At 44.2% G+C, this 18,477-nt stretch overlaps 1 protein-coding gene across 2 annotated transcripts in view; it reads right to left on the bottom strand.

Moving 5' to 3' along the window:
- NUP160 (nucleoporin 160) overlaps positions 1-18,477 on the bottom strand; it is a 106,187-nt gene that overhangs the window by 55,081 nt on the left and 32,629 nt on the right. For both annotated transcript variants that reach the window (XM_068261083.1, XM_068261084.1), the window contains exons 8-14: positions 17,248-17,325; positions 16,600-16,703; positions 13,242-13,326; positions 13,017-13,085; positions 9,002-9,085; positions 7,031-7,201; positions 6,385-6,484 (exon numbers count right to left, since the gene is read on the bottom strand). In XM_068261083.1, coding sequence (XP_068117184.1) covers positions 6,385-6,484; positions 7,031-7,201; positions 9,002-9,085; positions 13,017-13,085; positions 13,242-13,326; positions 16,600-16,703; positions 17,248-17,325 — 691 coding nt within the window. The remainder of the gene's footprint in view (positions 1-6,384; positions 6,485-7,030; positions 7,202-9,001; positions 9,086-13,016; positions 13,086-13,241; positions 13,327-16,599; positions 16,704-17,247; positions 17,326-18,477) is intronic.

The raw sequence follows: 18,477 nt of genomic DNA, 5'->3' as shown, positions 1-18,477 counted from the left end.
TACGGGGAAACCGTCCAGGCCTGGGGTTTTGCCAGTCTGCATACTGGCTATGGCATTAATCACTTCATCAAGGGCAATTGGAGCCTCAAGTACCTCAGCGTCTTCTGTGGACAGTGTAGGTAGTTCTATTGCTTCTAGATAATTATCTAAGGTCTCTGCCGATTTTTGAAGACGGCTAGAGTATAGTTCGGAGTAGAATTGGAAAAAGGTTTTATTAATTTCTACTGGATCAGTAATGTGGTTACAAGAGTCAGAGGATATTTGTGGTATGATGGTCATACTCCTAAAGTCCCTAGAAAGCCAGGCTAGCATTTTCCCAGCACGGTCTCCGTGCTCAAATATCTTTTGTCTTAGGTCTAGCATGCTCTTTTTAGTGGTATCTATTCTATAGAGTTCTAGGTTTTGTAATGCCGTTTGCCATTTGTTATACGTTGTAGTATTCTTAGTAGTAATAAACTCTGCTTCCAGGTCTGTAGCAATTTTTTCCCTCTATTGTAGTGAGGCGTACACCTGATCTCTAGCGACTTTTATGGCCCCTGCGTAATGCCCTCTTAAAACGGCCTTATTAGCATCCCATATAAATTGAGGTGTAGTGGATGCCCTATTTTCCTCCCAATAGTGCCTGATTTGTCTTTTAATGATGTCATCTATTGTAGGGTCAATTATCCAATGAGGAGATAATCTCCATACCTTATCCCCCTGTTTCATACCCCCCTGGAATATTACTTCCAAAGGTGCGTGGTCTGAAATGCCTCTAGGCAGAAAGGAAGAGGCTTTAACCAGGGAGAGCATTTCGTCTGAGGCAAGGGCTAAATCAATCCGTGAGAGAGTGCCATAAGAAGCCGAGTGGCAAGAATAAGCCATAGTACCAGGGTGTTTCCACCTCCAAACATCTGTCAATTTGTATGCATCTAGCCAGTGTCTAAATATTAGCGTGTCCTTACTAGAGGGCTTGAGTCTGTCTATAAGTGGATCATGAATAAGATTAAAGTCCCCACAAAGGATTAATTTTTTAGATGGCATTTGTGCAGTGATAGTAATTATTTTATCAAGGATAGAGATATCTGCCGGAGGTGGCAGGTAGACGTTCACCAGTGTAAATTGCTCTTGTTCTATGGTAGCATTTAGAATTATATACCTGCCCCCAGGGTCTATTTTAATTTCGTGTAGCTGGAAAGGTAAAGTCTTGCTAATAAGAATTGAGGCTCCTCTGGAGTAGGATGAGTATGTGGCATGATATGCATGTGCTACCCACGGCTTTTTAAGCGCTAAAATCTTCCCTCCTGTAAGGTGTGTTTCCTGCAAGAAACATATATGAGGTGAGTGTTGCTTTAAGAAGTTAGTAACCAGTGTTCTTTTTATTTTGGAGCCTAGACCCCTTACATTCCAAGATAGTAGTTTGACTGCAGACATTTAAGTAGCATATATTAATAAAAGAGTATAAAATAGGAAATCATGCCCGACATCTCCATCAGAGGGGAGCGGGGGGAGGGGGGGGAGCCCAGGCAGGGGGCAGGCAGGCCAAGAGAGGAAAAGAAGGAAAAAAGAGAGATAGCATAGAACAGTTAACTTACAACAATACATCCCAACAAACCCCCACCCTACATCCTGGAGAGGAACCACAATCATCCAGATGTCTAAGATCCCTTAACTAAACTGTATTTCAAAGAGCCTTCAGTCCCAAAATAGGACTGGAACAGTCTAACTTAAACCTAAAAAGAAAACCTCTTAAGAGGGGGGGGGGGGGGGCGGTAGTGGCCAAGGTAGAGGTCCGCCACCCAACTACACCCAGTTGTCTTTCTGGGGGTACGGCTTGTGCTTCATACTTGTATATTTTTTGTGTGTGTGTGGGGGGGGGGGGGTAATACAGAGGGAGAGGGGGGGGGGGAGGGAATGGGGGGTGGGGAAGGGAGGAGTAGGGGGGTCATTACCAAAGGTATGTGGTGCTGGCTTATATCATGTATATAGGCTTCAGACATGCCATATATCAGATATATGACAGTATATAGTATCTGGTACAGTTAGCTGTATACACAGTATATGAAGTTGTACTCTCCCGGCCGATCTCTGTGTAGGCGTCCAACAGGGGTGGGCTGCCCCCGCACGGAAATGGGCATGGATGTTTGGTATCTATGGTACAGTTAACCATACTGAATGTGAATTGAGTGAGTGGGTATACTACATTACTAATATCCGGAGAGGAAACTATACATGGGTAGTTCCATCTGTGCAGCCAGATGTGACCAACCCAGTGAGTATGACAGAGTGCATTAGGCAACATATATACCTTTAGTCTACTGTACTGTAGGTGAGGGGGGCGAGCAATTCATTATACATCAGGAGAATTATGTTGAGTATATTACATTGTACCATAGTGGTCTGTTTAGGCTCAACTAGTCCCACGTCTCAGCTAGGGCCCCTCGGTACCAATCCCCTATAGATGCCTCAGCATAATGCAGACAGGAGCACGGGGAATGGGGGGGATCCCCAAATCTGCGAGAAGGGGAGTCGTTGGTCTGGTGCAGATTAGGTGCACATGTCTTCCCACACGGAGTATGAGGCTAGTATTTTACTGCACAGGACAGTTGGGGTCATCATTGAAATTGTACACAGTACATATAATAATAACACATAAACATAGTATATACCTATACAAATATCTCCAGTCTGGTCCCCTGTCAAAACCCAGGGCGTTAACACAGCAGGATCTTGACAGTGGGGCAGAGACAGTTACTCAGTGAAATGCAAAACAATACCGGGGAAAAGAAGCTGCCTTACCAAATCTAGGTCAGGGAGTGCAGCACATCCACGTCATAGGCACAGTCCAAGCAGGAATGATTAAGGAAGGAAGGACAAGCTATAAGGGGCCCGTTATTTCAGAGAATAAATCAGATCTATATTTTGAGTGTCATGACTGTAGGGCTGCCGTATATTGTTGCAAGGGCTGAGGACTGGTATTATAGCACCATCTAGTGGAGAATAGTTGGCAAATGTATTATCCTTCAGTGCTAATACCTATTGCATTTAATAATCATTCAGCAGCTTCTTTTCCAAGTATGTAGAAGTATAGGAGTCACATCCCGCTATAGGCAGCGCCCCAACACAGTGCGCAGCAACCTGTGCATATCAAGTACGGAAGGGGGAAGAGTAAAAAGTGCCCCTGGGTTGCGCTTGACCGTCCAGAGGATGTGGGGTTTATGACCAAATGTTACAAGATTAGTCGCTTTAGTATTATTAGGGAATTAAAAAAAAAAAAAAAAAAAAAAGGGGGGGGGGGGGTGGAAGGTTAGGGGGCGGGGGGGTTAGGGAGGGGGGGGGGCGCGGAGTAGGATAGCAAGTAGTTATAGCTTTCGTTTTAGTGTTTAATTAGCATTCCCCTAATGGGTTTACATAGCTAACTCGTGACCAGTGATATGCATTAATACGTGTGTCACACATTTCTGTGCATCTGGAATTGCATAGACAAGTAGTAAAAAATATTTAAATAATATTTAACCATAATAGAACGAAGAACTATAAAGGAGAACAAGAAAACAAACTGCTTAGCTGAGCGCGCAGGCTATCAACTCCGTGACCGCCGCTGTAGTAGTTCCTTAGGTGGAAAAGGTACATTAGCGCCCATATTCAAATGGAGGAGGGGGACAGTGCGGAAATACAACACAAAGCTTTCCTTTCAATGTTCGTTAGTCTGTCTTTGAGCGCCAAACAGTTCGGAAGACAGCAAGGAGTATGCGCGGTTTGCATAAGCAATAGTTTTTAGATGTTGCTGTTACAGAGTGGTAGTTCATGAGAAAAAAGAAATTCCCCATATATCTCAAGCGCAATAGTCAGCATTCAAAAATACGGTGTTGTGCAGGGAAAGCTATAGAACCTTCAAAGGTATTGTGTTCCCGCCAGAACTAACGGGGAGACTACATACAAGGAGCGCCATTGTAGATATGGGCTCACAAACAGCGTAGTGTTGCGTAGCTTGGGGGAAACAATTATAACGGTGTGTTACCGCAATAGAGGTGACTACATTAGCGGGCCAGGTAAGCCAACAAGTGGGTAATGTTACTTATCTGGTTGTTGTGCAGGCAAAGTCTTTAGCCACGTGGTGACCTCCGCTGGGGTTTCAAAAAAGATGGTAGATTCCCCGTCTTGGACTCGCAACTTTGCGGGAAACAGCATGGCATACTTTATCTGACGTTCCCTCAGCTTTGTCTTTACATCTTGAAAGTTTTTCCTGAGTTTCTGCGTCTCCGTCGTGTAGTCTGGGAACAACATCAGGCGCGCATTTCCCAATTTGAGATCCGTCACTTTCCGAGCTGCAGCAAGGATTTCATCACGATCTCTGTAATTTAGCATACGGAATATTAGCGGCCTTGGGTATGCCCCAGGGGGATTTTTCCTGGCTGGAATCCTATGCGCTCTCTCCACAACAAACTGAGAGGAAAACTTGACTTCTGGTAGTAGCTCCGTAAGGAGATCCTCTATATAGGCTGGGACATCTTGCGTTTCCTCTCCCTCCGGTAGCCCCAGTAGACGCACATTATTGCGCCTATTTCTATTTTCAGCGTCGTTTGCACGGGCTTCAAGCTGGGAGACTCTTTTGTTAACGTTGGGTATTTCAGTATCGTGTCTCCTGATGGTGTCCTCTGCATCCGATGTGCGACGTTCTAGGTCCCTTGTACGGTCCCTTATGTCTGCTAAATCTTGACGTAGGAGGCCAAACTTGGCTTCTATGTGGTCCATCTTTGTAGTCAGGATCGTTTGGCAAGATTTGATCGCCTCCATGAGCTCGGCCAAGCTTGGTGAGGGGAAGATGGCCTCCACGTGGTCCACCGCTATACCTTCTGCGTTCTCCGGCTTGTTGCTGGTTGCAGCTCTGGAGCTAGAGGTAGTTGGTTGCTGATTGTCGGCCGGAGCAACATTCTCCGGCTTATCCTTCTTTCCCTTGCCTCCCATCTCTCCGTAGGGGTTATAGCGCTGGGAGGTTTTTTGAGGCCGAGTCGGGCCAGGGGGGTATGAGCGGTCTGGTGAGGCCTCGTCACTCTTCTCAGCCGATGCCGCGAGGGGGTCACACCAGTCTTCCAGGGTGAGTCCGGGTGAATCAGCAGTTCCTCCGCAGTAGTTTAGGCGTGTTTCTGCGCAATTAGCAAGCCGATGACTATAGATTAGGAGAGCTGGGTAGCGGAGCTCAGAAAAAAGACGTCCGCTCAGCACGCCATCTTGGCCACGCCCCGGGATATTTTTACTTCACAGTGACCTTTGACTTTGTGTTAGTTTTGAGTAAACAAGCTGTAAGATTAATGAGCCTACACCAAGGCTTCCCAACCCTGTCCTGAAGTACCACCAAAAGTGTATGTTTTGTGCAAATCCACAGAGTTAGTTAATCAGCTCTGCTGAGACACTAATTACCTCACCTGTGATGGTTTGTGGTTTTATGCAAAACAAGTACAGTTGGTGGTACTTGAGGATGGGGTTGGGAAACACTAGTCTAGACCATATATGCTGTGAACCTACACATGGCCTTTGGCTCAACAGAAAATGTATCAGTCAAGACAAAATATGTAGACAGCCCATATATGACCCCCTAGGTCACCAGAAGATTTTTTTTTTTGTCTAGACCATATATGCAGAAATTCCTTCATCTCTCATTCACTTAGGAGATTTAGAACTAGACAGTCTGACCTCCTGGTTACCTCTCTTGTATAAACATTTAGTATATGTGCTTTGAGAAACATGTATATTCATAATTCTTACTAGGTGAAAGGTTACATGGTCTATATATATATTGCTGGATAGTGTAATGGTTAAGGGCTCTGCCTCTGACACAGGAGACCAGGGTTCGAATCTCGGCTCTGCCTGTTCAGTAAGCCAACACCTATTCAGTAGGAGACCTAGGGCAAGTCTCCCTAACACTGCTGCTGCCTACAGAGCACGTCCTAGTGGCTGCAGCTCTGGCGCTTTGAGTCCGCCAGGAGAAAAGCGCGATATAAATGTTCTGTGTTTGTATATAACACACATATACTGAATACACTCTATAAACCATATAAGAATGCAAATCGTTATATGAATTAAAACCACATCAAATCGGTTTCCTAATTATCATACTTATGATTTGAGATTATCTAAAAACAACGACAACTTGATATTAAAGATATAATATTTCTGACAATGGTTTGCAGATGTTGGTATCCTATGGATTCTCTTGGGGATGGCATCAAATGAAAGCATGAGAGTGACCTCACCTGCCCTCTGCCTGGTCTATGCTAAAGAAGGGTCACTGGCACTGTGTCGACCCTTGGGTAACTGCAATTTTACTCTAACATAAAGATCACTGATGCATTGACAAGCTAGGTTTATTAACATAATTCAGTGTGCCTCACTGTATGATCTCACCATCTGAGATGACACTTTCATTCTCCATAAGCAAGTGTTCTGTTGGTAGAAGATAGAGATGATCCACCACTGAACAAGGAGCCAGGAAGGACAGGAAATCCTAGGAGTGATGAGGACAGTTCAAAGTTATTTAATTTAATCTACAACCACAATCACTGCACGATTTACTGGTAAGCCCAGTATGAAAACCAAGACAAGACTTAAGCTGAAATCACACAGGTGCTAGAAACAGCTGTGCATCAATCACCCGTGGTGCTCCTTTGGACCCTGATGGTTCCCATGGAGAGTGGAGCACAGCAATGGCTTAATTACTACCCAAAAATCAGTTGTGAGCACCATCTCTGACCTGACTTTTCTATAGGAGAAGAGGCAGGATTGGTGTCAGAGTCAAGGAAAAAGGGCACTCAACAGCTATAGGAGCATCAGAATTTCATGATACACAGAAAATGTCTAATAGTAGACTGATTTCTCCCTGGTCATAAGGAAAGCAATACTGTATCATTTCTGCGACCCGACAAACATTCTTAATGCAGGGGTAATACCTCTGACTTGTAACATCCTGTCTTGTCTTTTGAAAATAGCAACTAGTCTGCAACTCTTTAGTCTCTGGTAATCCTTGTGGTTGGTGTGTTCTTGTTAGACTCACCTTTCTAAGCAAGCAGACCATGCTAGTGTAAGGATGCACCATTAGCGCAAGAGGACGGGACAGCTCTTCCTGGTACTGCAGGCAGCATGAATAGAACTTTGACCAACATTCCACTTGCAACTGTCGGAACTCCTGCTGGGACATCTCAGACTCTGTGAAGTGACTGTGCAGCTAAAGACAAAAGAACACAGTTATGTATTTTTACCACACAGTCCAACTGGGTACGGACCATGCCTTCTACTGCATTTTCTCTACTGAAACATGCTGGTTGTCTTTTGACCTTCAGCAGTATCCTTGACAAGAAAACTTAGCTACATGTGTGCTTCTTCAGTCTCCCATTCAAAAATGTTCCTCTTCGGATTTGGGAACAACTGTCAATGGATGACTTAATAGCTGCTGCAAGGGTCAAATAGCTGAAGGAAATATAAACTTATGATTGATTGGTGATGAAGTTCTGTCACTTCTATTGTGTGAACAATTGCCATTTAAAGACTTGCTCCTGCTTGACGAGGTAAAATTAACTAGAGGAAATAAAGTAATGGCTGTTACCAGAAAACAAAAAGTCAAGCAAGTTCTTTAACTCTTGCAACAATTTGAGTACTGTATCCTAATTTTGAATAAAATAAATTATTGCAAATTTGTGTGAATACTTCTGGAGGTACGGTAAGTGAACCATGCCTCTTGTTTTAAACTGTTTTAAGGTACTTTGTGCCCCATGAAGCTTTTGTATAATCAAGTTTAGAACATTTTGGACCACAATGGGTGGAGAGTTTCACCCCATACTCATCTTAAAGAGAGGGACTGTTAACCGATGCGGGACTGGGTTTACTCTCCCTGTAGCATTTATGTAATTAAAGAGAACCCGAGGTGTGTTTAAAGAATGTTATCTGCATACAGAGGCTGGATCTGCCTATACAGCCCAGCCTCTGTTGCTATCCCAATTCCCCCTAAGGTCCTCCTGCACTCTGCAATCCCTCATAAATCACAGCCGGGCTGTGAGGCTGTATTTAAATCTGTAGTGTCAGTCTCAGCTGCTACCCCGCCTCCTGCATAGCTCCGGTCCCTGCCCCCTCCCCTTCCCTCCAATCAGCAGGGAGGGAAGGGATGCAGGCGGGGCCCGGAGTTCTGCAGGAGGCGGGGAGAGCAGCAGACTGACACTATAGAGATAAACACAGCCAGCTCTGACAAGCTGTTTGTCAGCAGCGTGGCTGTGATTTATGAGGGATTGCAGAGTGCAGGGGAACCTTAGGGGGTTTGGGATAGCAATAGAGGCTGTGCTGTATAGGCAGATCCAACCTCTGTATGCAGATAATATTCTTCAAACCACCTCGGGTTCACTTTAAGACACCGAGAAATTTGGGTGCAGGGTAAAGCTGGAAAACGGCTCACCCTGCTCCTACAAAAAAGTCTTGGCGGCATTAATTACTATTCCCCCTCCAGGCCGCCATGTGCCATCTTTTGACAGGGCCCAAATTACATTATCAGCACCACTACAGCCGTAATTCACATTACGGCCAATGGCAGCGCATGGTGCGCACAGATTTCCAGAGACCTTTTGCCTGTTTCGCTCTGCATTACAAATAGTCACCTGCATTTGGTGACTTTGGAGAGTATTTTTGTAGACAAATTTCCATCTTGCATGAAACATACTACACATTGACTCTCGGCCTCTTCTATCTTACTTTCCTCTAAAGGCAAATCACTGGGTTTTTTGCAAACCCCACAAACACTTTTCTCATTTTCTCAAAGAGGTTTTACCTCTTCGCCATGGACTACCAAGCAAACACCCATCCTTGAATCTTCTCTGATACGTTATTTATTTGGGGGGAAGGGGGGGATCCTAAGGTGATAAGACAGCCAAAGAAGAAATCCCAGCTATTCATTTTGAAAGGTCACACAAAAAAGGGGTGGGTCGATATATATGCTGTAAGGCCCGAATTCCAAGTTTGGATTTCCATATACACAACTTACCTCATTTTCAACAGTCACTGTGACAACTTTCTTCAACTCTACCCATGACAGGTCCGCCAACTTCCCCGTTCCCCTGTGATAAATCTATACAGCAAAGATTAATCTTATTTAAAATGACTAGTTAAAACAAACACTAAAAAAATAAATAAATAACGTATACCCTATATAATTGCATATAAATTGTTTGGTATATAAACCAAATCGACTCATTTTTAACTAAAACAATAGGTACAAATGGTTGACTCCACTATAAATCAAGGAGACCTTTATGCATCCACTGTGGTTCCTGCTGGTGCATTGATGTCTTGTCAGTCCTGCCACCATTCTTGTCCCTAGCAATATAATCACTAGTGGTTTCCCTGACGAGACTGCAGCCAACATCCATCGAGCCCGATCCTATTCACTTTTACTCCTAGGTTTTTCACATTATAAATGAAATGCATTTTCAGCCACCAGCAAGCAAGATAATACTAGATAATACAAGAATTATTTTGAAAGTACTTTCTCAACTACTTTTTTGTCCTTTTAATTATTTTAAATATTAAAATATCTCCTACCTAGGAGAAAAAGTGAATTGGACAACAGATTGTTTCAACCTCCCATCCTCCAAATCTGCAGCCTCTGATTCCCCCATGTTATAATAAATGCAGTGCTTCTTTCCCCCCATCTTTTCCTTCCAATGCAGAGTGCAGACAATGAGCAAAAAAACAAGACCCAAAAGTGATATTGAGGCATCCAACTCCAATTTACAATAAAGGGCAATATAAACAATAAGTAAGGTAGGAAAACCCTGAAGCCTACAAAAAGAATAATAAAAATAATAATGATGACCAACACCATGTTTCCTGAGGGAAGTGAAACACAATAACAAAAGATAAGGGAATGGGAGAAGGGCTTTTAAACTTGTGACCACTTGTGTTTCCTCAACTGGGCAGAGCCAGACCTCTTTCATGCAGTGGTCCTGGAATATGGCTAGGGGATACAAAAAAAATCTGAACGTGGTTTCAACTCTTTTCCATGGTGTTCAAAGCTTAAAGAGAAACTGTACTCTAAAATTCTTACAATAAAAAGCATACCATTCTATTCATTATGTTCTCCTGGGCCCCTCTGTGTGTTTCTGCCAATCCCTGCTGCACTCCTGGCTTGTAATTGCCATTTTTAGGCAGTGTTTACAAACAAAAGACATGGCTTCTAACTAGAGTGTGATAGGCTTGAGAGTAGCTCAGTCTCTGACTCATACAGAGCTTGGAGTGGGTGTGTATAGCTTCTGCCAATGACAAGCAGTGCAGCACATTCCACACATTCCAGCCTCAGCCGACAGAAGAGAGAAGATTAGGTTATATAACAGAGATAACACAGCCACTGTGCAACTAGAAAAGGCTGCAGTAACACAGACCACATTATAACAGGTATAGGAACTTATAGGATAGAAGAAATAAGGCTGAAAAATTTGTTAGAGTCTCTTTAAAGTTGAATGAAGTGTAAAAAATGTTGGCACTATCCACTGCACAAAAAGGACAGCATCTGGGTAGGTCTACTTCCACACACGCACGCTTTACGGAAGCCCAGCGGCAATGCGAATGATGGATGGGGACAGCAGACACGTAAAGTATGAACTGCATGTTTGGGGGGCAGGGGTACATTTACATTTGGGGAAACAGCACCAGGGGTTCCAGTGCATTTGTTGTTCATCCCAATATCGCACGCCGTTACCACCGCGCACCTGTTCGGCAATGTGAGCCCGACATCTTGCAGCATATCCAATCGATACATTACACCAATCGTCGATCAGACATACTTGTGGCGGCACTGATTTGCATCTGATTCGATAATTATTAAATCAGATGCTCTATCAGCCCCCAAGTCGAATGATGCATGGGCACTTTTAGAGGTCAGCACTTCATGTCCTTCTCGTATGCAGATGCATTATTCAGAGAGTTATCACTTGCACCCTGCTGTTCTTCCTTTACCAACATTAAGTTATAAGTTATAGGTGGAGACCATTCACCCCCACTCTCTCCAGCTCACAACTTTATGACTAACACCAAGATAGCGAACAAAGCCATTACAGTGCATGTTGCATTTCTAGTAAATCAGGAAAACAGTCAGCATCTCCCTAAAGGTGCCCATTAACGTTACAATTTTTCACCAAATGCGATCTTTTGATGCAATTTGAATGACCGTAACTAACCAGAAGGCAATGATTGTTCACATTTACTGAACGATTCTTTCCTCAAATGCGATCATAAAGTCCAACTTTTGGATTGTGTTTATCCTATTTAGCAATCGACCAAAGAATCGTTCCTTATTGCCTTCATAAACGGCGAATTTTCTATATACCGCGTTTCCCCGAAAATAAGGGTCATATTAATTTTTGCTCCAAATGTTGTGCTAGGGCTTATTTTCAGTGTCTTATATTTCTATGAACACACAAGTTCCTGTGCTGTGTGTCGTCCTGCCTTCCTCACTGTGCCACCTCTTCCTCTGCTGGATCCACCTCGTGTGTCAGCCTTGTACCTTTAGTGTCTTCCTGATGTCCCCCTCTGTACCCGTGTCCTCCTCTATCGCCTAAACTCCTGTGTCCCCAGTAACCCTATGTCTTCTGATCTCCCCCGCATCCTCCTCTTACCCCTTAGCTCCATGTCGCGCTGTCCCCCATGTCCTGCAATGCGCCCCTAATCCTCTTCATCCCCCAGCTCCATGCTGCGGTGTCCCCGATCTTCAACCTATGGGGAAGAAGTACTGCAACTTTCTACTACAAGCAATGATCTTGTAGGTGGGATCATGGCTCTGTTTTTGGGCCGATCACTGCACTCACTGAGTAGCAGTGAGTGCAGTAATTGGCCCAATGATGGAGCCTTGGTCCTGCCCATTAAACCATCGGCTCCGGTAGAAACACAAGCTGCCATACTTTTCCCCTTACTGTAGCTAGGGCTTACTCTCAGGGTAGGGCTTATATTCCGAGCATGCTCGAAATTCCTGCTAGAACTTACTTTCAGGGGATGTTTTAAAAATTCAGGGAAGGAGGGTAATACAATCGTAAAAACGCATTTGGTGAAAAAAATTGTACTGTTAATGGGCACCTCAATATTGATTGTTTGCTAGGCCTACTACAATTAACGTGATAATCAGATTACCGCAAGATGTACCCGAGAAGTCCAGAATCTGCTTCCACACTGGCAGTACCAGTAAGCAGTAAGATGGCGCCTTAATTGACAGCCATGGTCACTTTTTCTTGTTTTTATTCCCTTTTCCCTACCAGTTCACCTTGTTTTCCCCCCTGAAGGTGTGCAGTGTGGTCTGGTGTAGCCTGGGACGCTGGTGCTAGTCATGGGGAGTCCAGGACATGGAGATTTTTCCACCTTGCCACTGCATTAGTCCATTGTATGTGCAGGTACAGGCCAAGTGGAGTCCACAGCTGCTACCCAGGAGATCAGGCCTCCACTGAGGTAGGAAGACACTGTGCTAATTGGGAAACCTTTGGCCTCGCTGGATGCCGGCTCCATCCATCCATTAACTGCTGCTGCTCCACCGCAGCAGAGACACCTTTGGATCAACCTCTCCATGATGCCAGCCACTGAACTGGAAGGGCTGCCATAGCTGGATACTTCTGTGACAGCCAGATTATCTTGACCACCATGCTGACCAGGAGTTGGGACCCACCACAAAAATGAACACTACTGTCAGCAATGGGGATCCTTAGCAGCATCAGCCATGAAGAACTTGGTCATCACTGCTGAATCTTCGCCTCCCTCTGTCCCCCCCCCCCCCCTTCCCTATGTCTCCTTAGGGATGACAGATGATTGCCAAGTGCGACTGGTGGCGCCGTAGTATGGCAGCCTCGGCTCTTGGCTTTCGGACATCAACCCCCCTATCCTCCCAGAACCTGTATGAGCCAAAACCAATTCCGGGTACAACCCCCATTTGTACTTGGCGAAATAAATGATTCTGATACAATTCAGGCTCTACTTCTGTCAGCTCAGTGTGTTGTCATGTAAATTACTTAGCTTTTTACCTGCAGCGCTTTCATCAGAGCAGCAATTGTAAACCGTCCGGGGGCAAATAAAGTATCCAGGTAAGTTTCCTAACATTAAAAAGAAAAGAAAAAGTACAATAAAAAATAAGGGCTATGCCATCAGCATTTAATACACTATTTTATAGTGTTTCCTTATACAATGACAAGAATAAATAGTTATTACTCCATCTGGAAACCAGTATGTATGCATTAATGCTCACTGACCCTGGGGTCCTGCTCATCTCCAATGTTCAGCTCCTCTTCTGGCAGAGGATTGATGAAAACTTGGTTCCAATGAGCAGCTAGGTTGCTGAAAGACATTAGTAAAAAAGGCTAAGAGGATGTTGTTACATTGTTCATTTATCCTTCTGCACAACTTACCCCTCAACTTCAAATAAATCAGAAGTGGTACATTAGAGGCTTCATAAAATTGATCAAATTCTCCCCACAGCTGTCAGTCCCATAACATGATAACAGATGTGCAGAGTAGCCATGCTCTCACAAGTAAATCCTAGTGCCGGATTTACTCGTGAGAGCATGGCTAGTGCAGAGTATGTGAAGGGAGCGATTCCTGATGTAACTCACAGAGAATTGCTAGAGTGATGTCCTGCTACCCATCAGATGTCATAAGTTATGGGGCAGATGGAGGTGGAAGAAACTCTTATATGAGTGTCTAGTGGCTTGTTGTTAATTCTCATGTAGGGGATTCATTTTTGTCAGTCTTGTGTGGTAGAAGGCCACGAGGAAAGGAGAATTCAACTTCATAAGCGCATTCATCCCTTTGTGGTAGTCCAAGTCTACAAACCTTAAAGGAAGACTCAAGTAGAAAATTAAAACGAGTTGAACTTGCCTGGAGTCCTCCTGTGGCCACGATGCCGGTCCAAATCCCTCAAGCCAACAGCGGCGACCTGACGGGAGCAGTCTATGCATGCGCAGAGCAATGAGGAGGCACATGGCCGGCCAGGTTAGTGGGGGCTGCCCATGCTGGCTGGAGGGACTTGGACTGGTGTCGTGGCCACAGGACTCCAGGGGGCTGCAAGGAGCCCCGGGTAAGTTCAACTTATTTTTTTTATGCGACTTAAAGAGGAACTCCAGTGAAAATAATGTAATAAAAAAGTGCTTAATTTTTACAATAATTATGTATAAATGATTTAGTCAGTGTTTCCCTGTTGTAAAAGCTTTCTTCTCCCTGATTTACATTCTGACATTTATCACATGGAGACACTTTACTGCTGGCAGGTGATGTCACTGGAAGCAGCTGCTGCTTGCTTTTTTGGCAGTTGGAAACAGCTGTAAACAGCTATTTCCCAAAATGCATCGAGGTTCACAGACAGGAAACTGCCAGGACCAGGGTCCTCACAGTTTCCTGTGGGAGGGGTTTCACCACAATATCAGCCATACAGAGCCCCCTAATGATCCATTTGTGAAAAGGAATAGATTTCTCATGGGAAAGGGGGTATCAGCTACTGATTGGGATGAAGTTCAATTCTTGGTTACGGTTTCTCTTTAAGATTTCCTTCAATGATCTAGAGAGATACGCCTATTAGGCTAGGGGAGCTCAGGATTGAATAAAGAGGTGCGAGCTGATTCACTGAGAAGGATGTTACAGTAGACTAGTCAGGATGGAATAAGGAATTGGATACATTATGCAGTAGGAAGAAACAGATTAGATGTAGTTGGAAAAGGCAGGCGGTGGGTGGGTAACTTGGTAATGTGAGGTTTAAATCAGAGTTCTGGATCAATTTACTCTGAAGCAACAGACTTAGGAAACCAGAGTTTTGGACACGTTTTTAAATGTTAAAATATTGTATATCAGACATGGAACCAACTCAGAATGTGAAAATATAACTTGAAAAGATTATTCACAAAGCAATAGGTTTTATCTCTGACACAGCATTAAAGCGGTATCGTCACCAACTGGTCTGAGTGTATTAAGTGATAAAGATGCTAATCCTGCATTCAAAACGTTTTCTGCTGTTATGATTTGGAGTTATCATATACCTTAGGAGCACTGGCTCTTTAGTAGTCAGTGCCAAAGAATTGCATGCTGGGGGTTCTTTTTATCTATAATCTATTCCTCCTCTTCCCTTTATTTTCCTGCCTTCTGCTTATCTGAAACCTAATCCCTAATCACTTGTGTTTAGAAGCAAGGCTGAGGTGACTCAGCGATTGAAGGAGACAAGAAAAAAAGTAAAGGGCAGACATGGCATCACGAGTTAAGGTGGCCATACACTGGCCCGATTCGCGGCCGTTTCGACAGCAGATTCGATCCTGGGATCGAATCTGCTGCCAATCGTTCGCGGTAAACGCACCTGCCGATCCGATTTCCTCCTGAAATCGGATCGGTCTGTCGATCGCGCCGTGCGGGAAATTACCCTCGATCGCTCGCGGGTAGGGAGCGCGTCGCTAGCGGCGGCCGATCCGATCAGGTATACATTACCTGACGCTGGCTCCCGGGCATCTTCTCCGCGCTGCACCGCTCTGTTCCGGCTCCATCCCGGCGCTTCCTGTGTCACTGCAGTGACCAGGAAGTTCAAATAGAGGGCGCTCTATTTGAACTTCCTGGTCACGGAGTGACACAGGAAGCGTCGGGATGGAGCCGGAATAGAGCCGTGCAGCGCGGAGAAGATGCCCGGGAGCCAGCCTCAGGTAATGTATGGGGGGGGGGGGGGGGACAGGCGGCAGGAGCAGCTCAGCAGATGGTGAATCGGTTTCAGGCTGAAATCGATTCACAATCTGTTTGCAGTAAAGGCAGCCATACGATCCCTCTCTGATCAGATTCGATCAGATAGGGATCTGTCAGCTGCTCGATCTAATGGCAAATCGACCAGTGTATGGCTACCTTTAGCCTTTACTGTGGGCAAAACACATGGCCCCCACCAGGAACAGAATTCTCATCATTTACTATATAACATTCACTGAAATCAAATCGTGGACAGTACAATACATGTGTTATGTAAGTAGGTCAAGTATTTATCTACTCATATAGGAGTTTTTTTTCCCTGGAATAGTATGGCTGATCCTACTGCTTTAACCTTTAGTACTATGGTGCAGACTTTATTATTTAGTATTTACATATCGCCAACATCTTCCGCAGCGCTTTACAGGGTACATAATCATGTCACTAACTGTCCCTCAGAGGAGCTTACAATCGAATCCATACCATAGTCATATATCCATTGTAGTCTAGGGCCAATTTGAAGGGAAGCCAATTAACTTATCTATATGCTTTTGGGATTTGGGAGGAAACCAGAGTGCTGGGAAGAAACCCAAGTAGGCACGGGGAGAACATACAAACTCCTTGCAGATAGTGTCCTGGCTAGCATTTGAACTGGGGACCAAGCACTGCAAGGCGAGAGTGTTATCCACTATGCTGCCCAATAATGTTTGCTTTTATCAGACTTATTCTATTTGTGGGGAGTTGTGGGGAAGAGAAAGTGGAGAATACAGCGTCACCCCATTGTTACCATAAGGGCTGCAGCACAAAGCCTTCTTTGCACTTTTGCTGAAACAGCCGCCATCTCCACAATAGTTTGTGTCTACTACCTGGATTCATGAAATAGTAATACAGATTTCCACTCACTTTTCAAAGTTAATGTGTTTCACCATGGTCTGGTTTTCATCATCGAGCCACAAGGCCCAGATCTCATTGGATGCCAATGTGAATGTAAAATCAACCAGAGTTTCCTAAATTAAAGAACAAAAATTGAACAAAATGAAATGTTGCCCAATTGTTTTTTTTTGTAAACTTAAAGCGGAATATAACCCTGCATTTTAACTTTGCTCTAAAACATTATTTACAGTATATTATATGCAACCAGCATTTTTTTTTTTTACTAGACCAGCATTGGAAGGGTTACACAGGGCTTTAAAATACCTGGAGATTTCTGCAGATGCATCCGAAGCTGAAATAGATACATTTTGTTTACATAAATGTATCTAAGTGTTGAATGTGACTCACTCTCTCTCACTGAGAAGGAGCTTGGAGGACAGCCAAAGAGTGTGTAACATTTATCAATAGATACATCTAACTAAATAGAATGTAACAATCTGAACTTCTGCATATCTCTCCAGGGAACTTGAAACCTCTGTGTTTAACCCTTCCAATGCTGGTCTAGTAAAAAAAAATGGTTTTTGCATATAATATGCCGTAAATAATGTTTTAGAGCAAAGTTGAAATGCAGGGATATATTCCGCTTTAAAGCATAAAAATAGTCGATTCCATACATACCTGGTTTGAGAATATGGAGGAGATGCGATCTAAACTGTAGCGGTTGGCTTCAGTGGTAACCACTTGGAAAATACAAAACTGCACGGACAAGAAAAACATACAGTGATGTTGATCTCTGCTATTTCATGATCTAGTTCATTGAGCAGACCTTCATGAATAATGGGCACAAAAGAACATTCCCATTATAGACAAGTATTAATATGCTCTCAGTGCTTAACTATCAGTACCTGTGTGTGACATGACATAGACCAACCCCTGCACAAGTCTGCTGTTGGGCAATTAGAGCAGATCTACAACACCCGATTGAAATGCTTAAAGAGACTCTCTAACAGAAGAATTTGCCCCTGGGAGTTCTTACCTCGGGAGGGGGAAGCCTCTGGATCCTAACAAGGCTTCCCCCATGGTGCTCTCGCTAGACCCCTCTGAAAGTAGAGCAAACAATTTGTTGTGCTGTGGTGCAGTAGCTCCTGCAATATTTACCTTACCCGGCTCCAGCGCAGACGCAGTAGCGGCTACCTGATGGGCTAAGGCGGAAATAGTCGATTCCCAATCGGGTCTGCTCTACTGCGCAGGTGACTTATGCCTGCGCAGTAGAGATGACCCAACTAGGATTGGCTCTATCCACCTAATCCCAAGCCGAAAGCCGCAATTGCGTTTGCACTGGAGCCAGGAAGGTAAATATTTATGGGCCCACCGTTTCGGAGGGGCCCAGCGAGACCACCGTGGGGTGGAGGAGGATGGGGGAAGCCTCTATAGGATCCAGAGGCTTCCCCCTCCCGAGGTAAGTACCCCACAGGGGGCACTTTATTCTGCTACAGGTTTTCTTTAAGGTAAATGAAGCACCATATTTAGTACCCAGGTAATCTCAATAGCACATTAAAAATGAATGCCAATAATGGATCTCATTTTTTTACATATAAAAGGCTTTTTATCCAACTTCCGAGGCCTACTCCACTGCAGAAATTTCAGGCAGATAAGGACTGAAGTAACCATTTTATTGCACACACTAGCAGAGGGCAAACAAAAGCTCTTATCAAACAATAGTATTTATATCACACAACCAGCGCTTGATGATGTCTAAACTATAAGCGGTGTTGTTTCAAAAGGGGCTTTCCCTAAAACCCTCAAGATAGGTAATTATAATCAAAAACAGCAACTCGCGCTAAAATATATATCTCTTTATTGATTCACAACATTTAAATTCCACCAGAAAAATCCTCCCCAATCAAT

The sequence above is a fragment of the Hyperolius riggenbachi genome, chromosome 11 (genome assembly GCF_040937935.1).
Source record: "Hyperolius riggenbachi isolate aHypRig1 chromosome 11, aHypRig1.pri, whole genome shotgun sequence".
Lineage (NCBI taxonomy): Eukaryota > Metazoa > Chordata > Amphibia > Anura > Hyperoliidae > Hyperolius > Hyperolius riggenbachi.
This window is presented reverse-complemented; position numbering and strand designations above follow the sequence as displayed.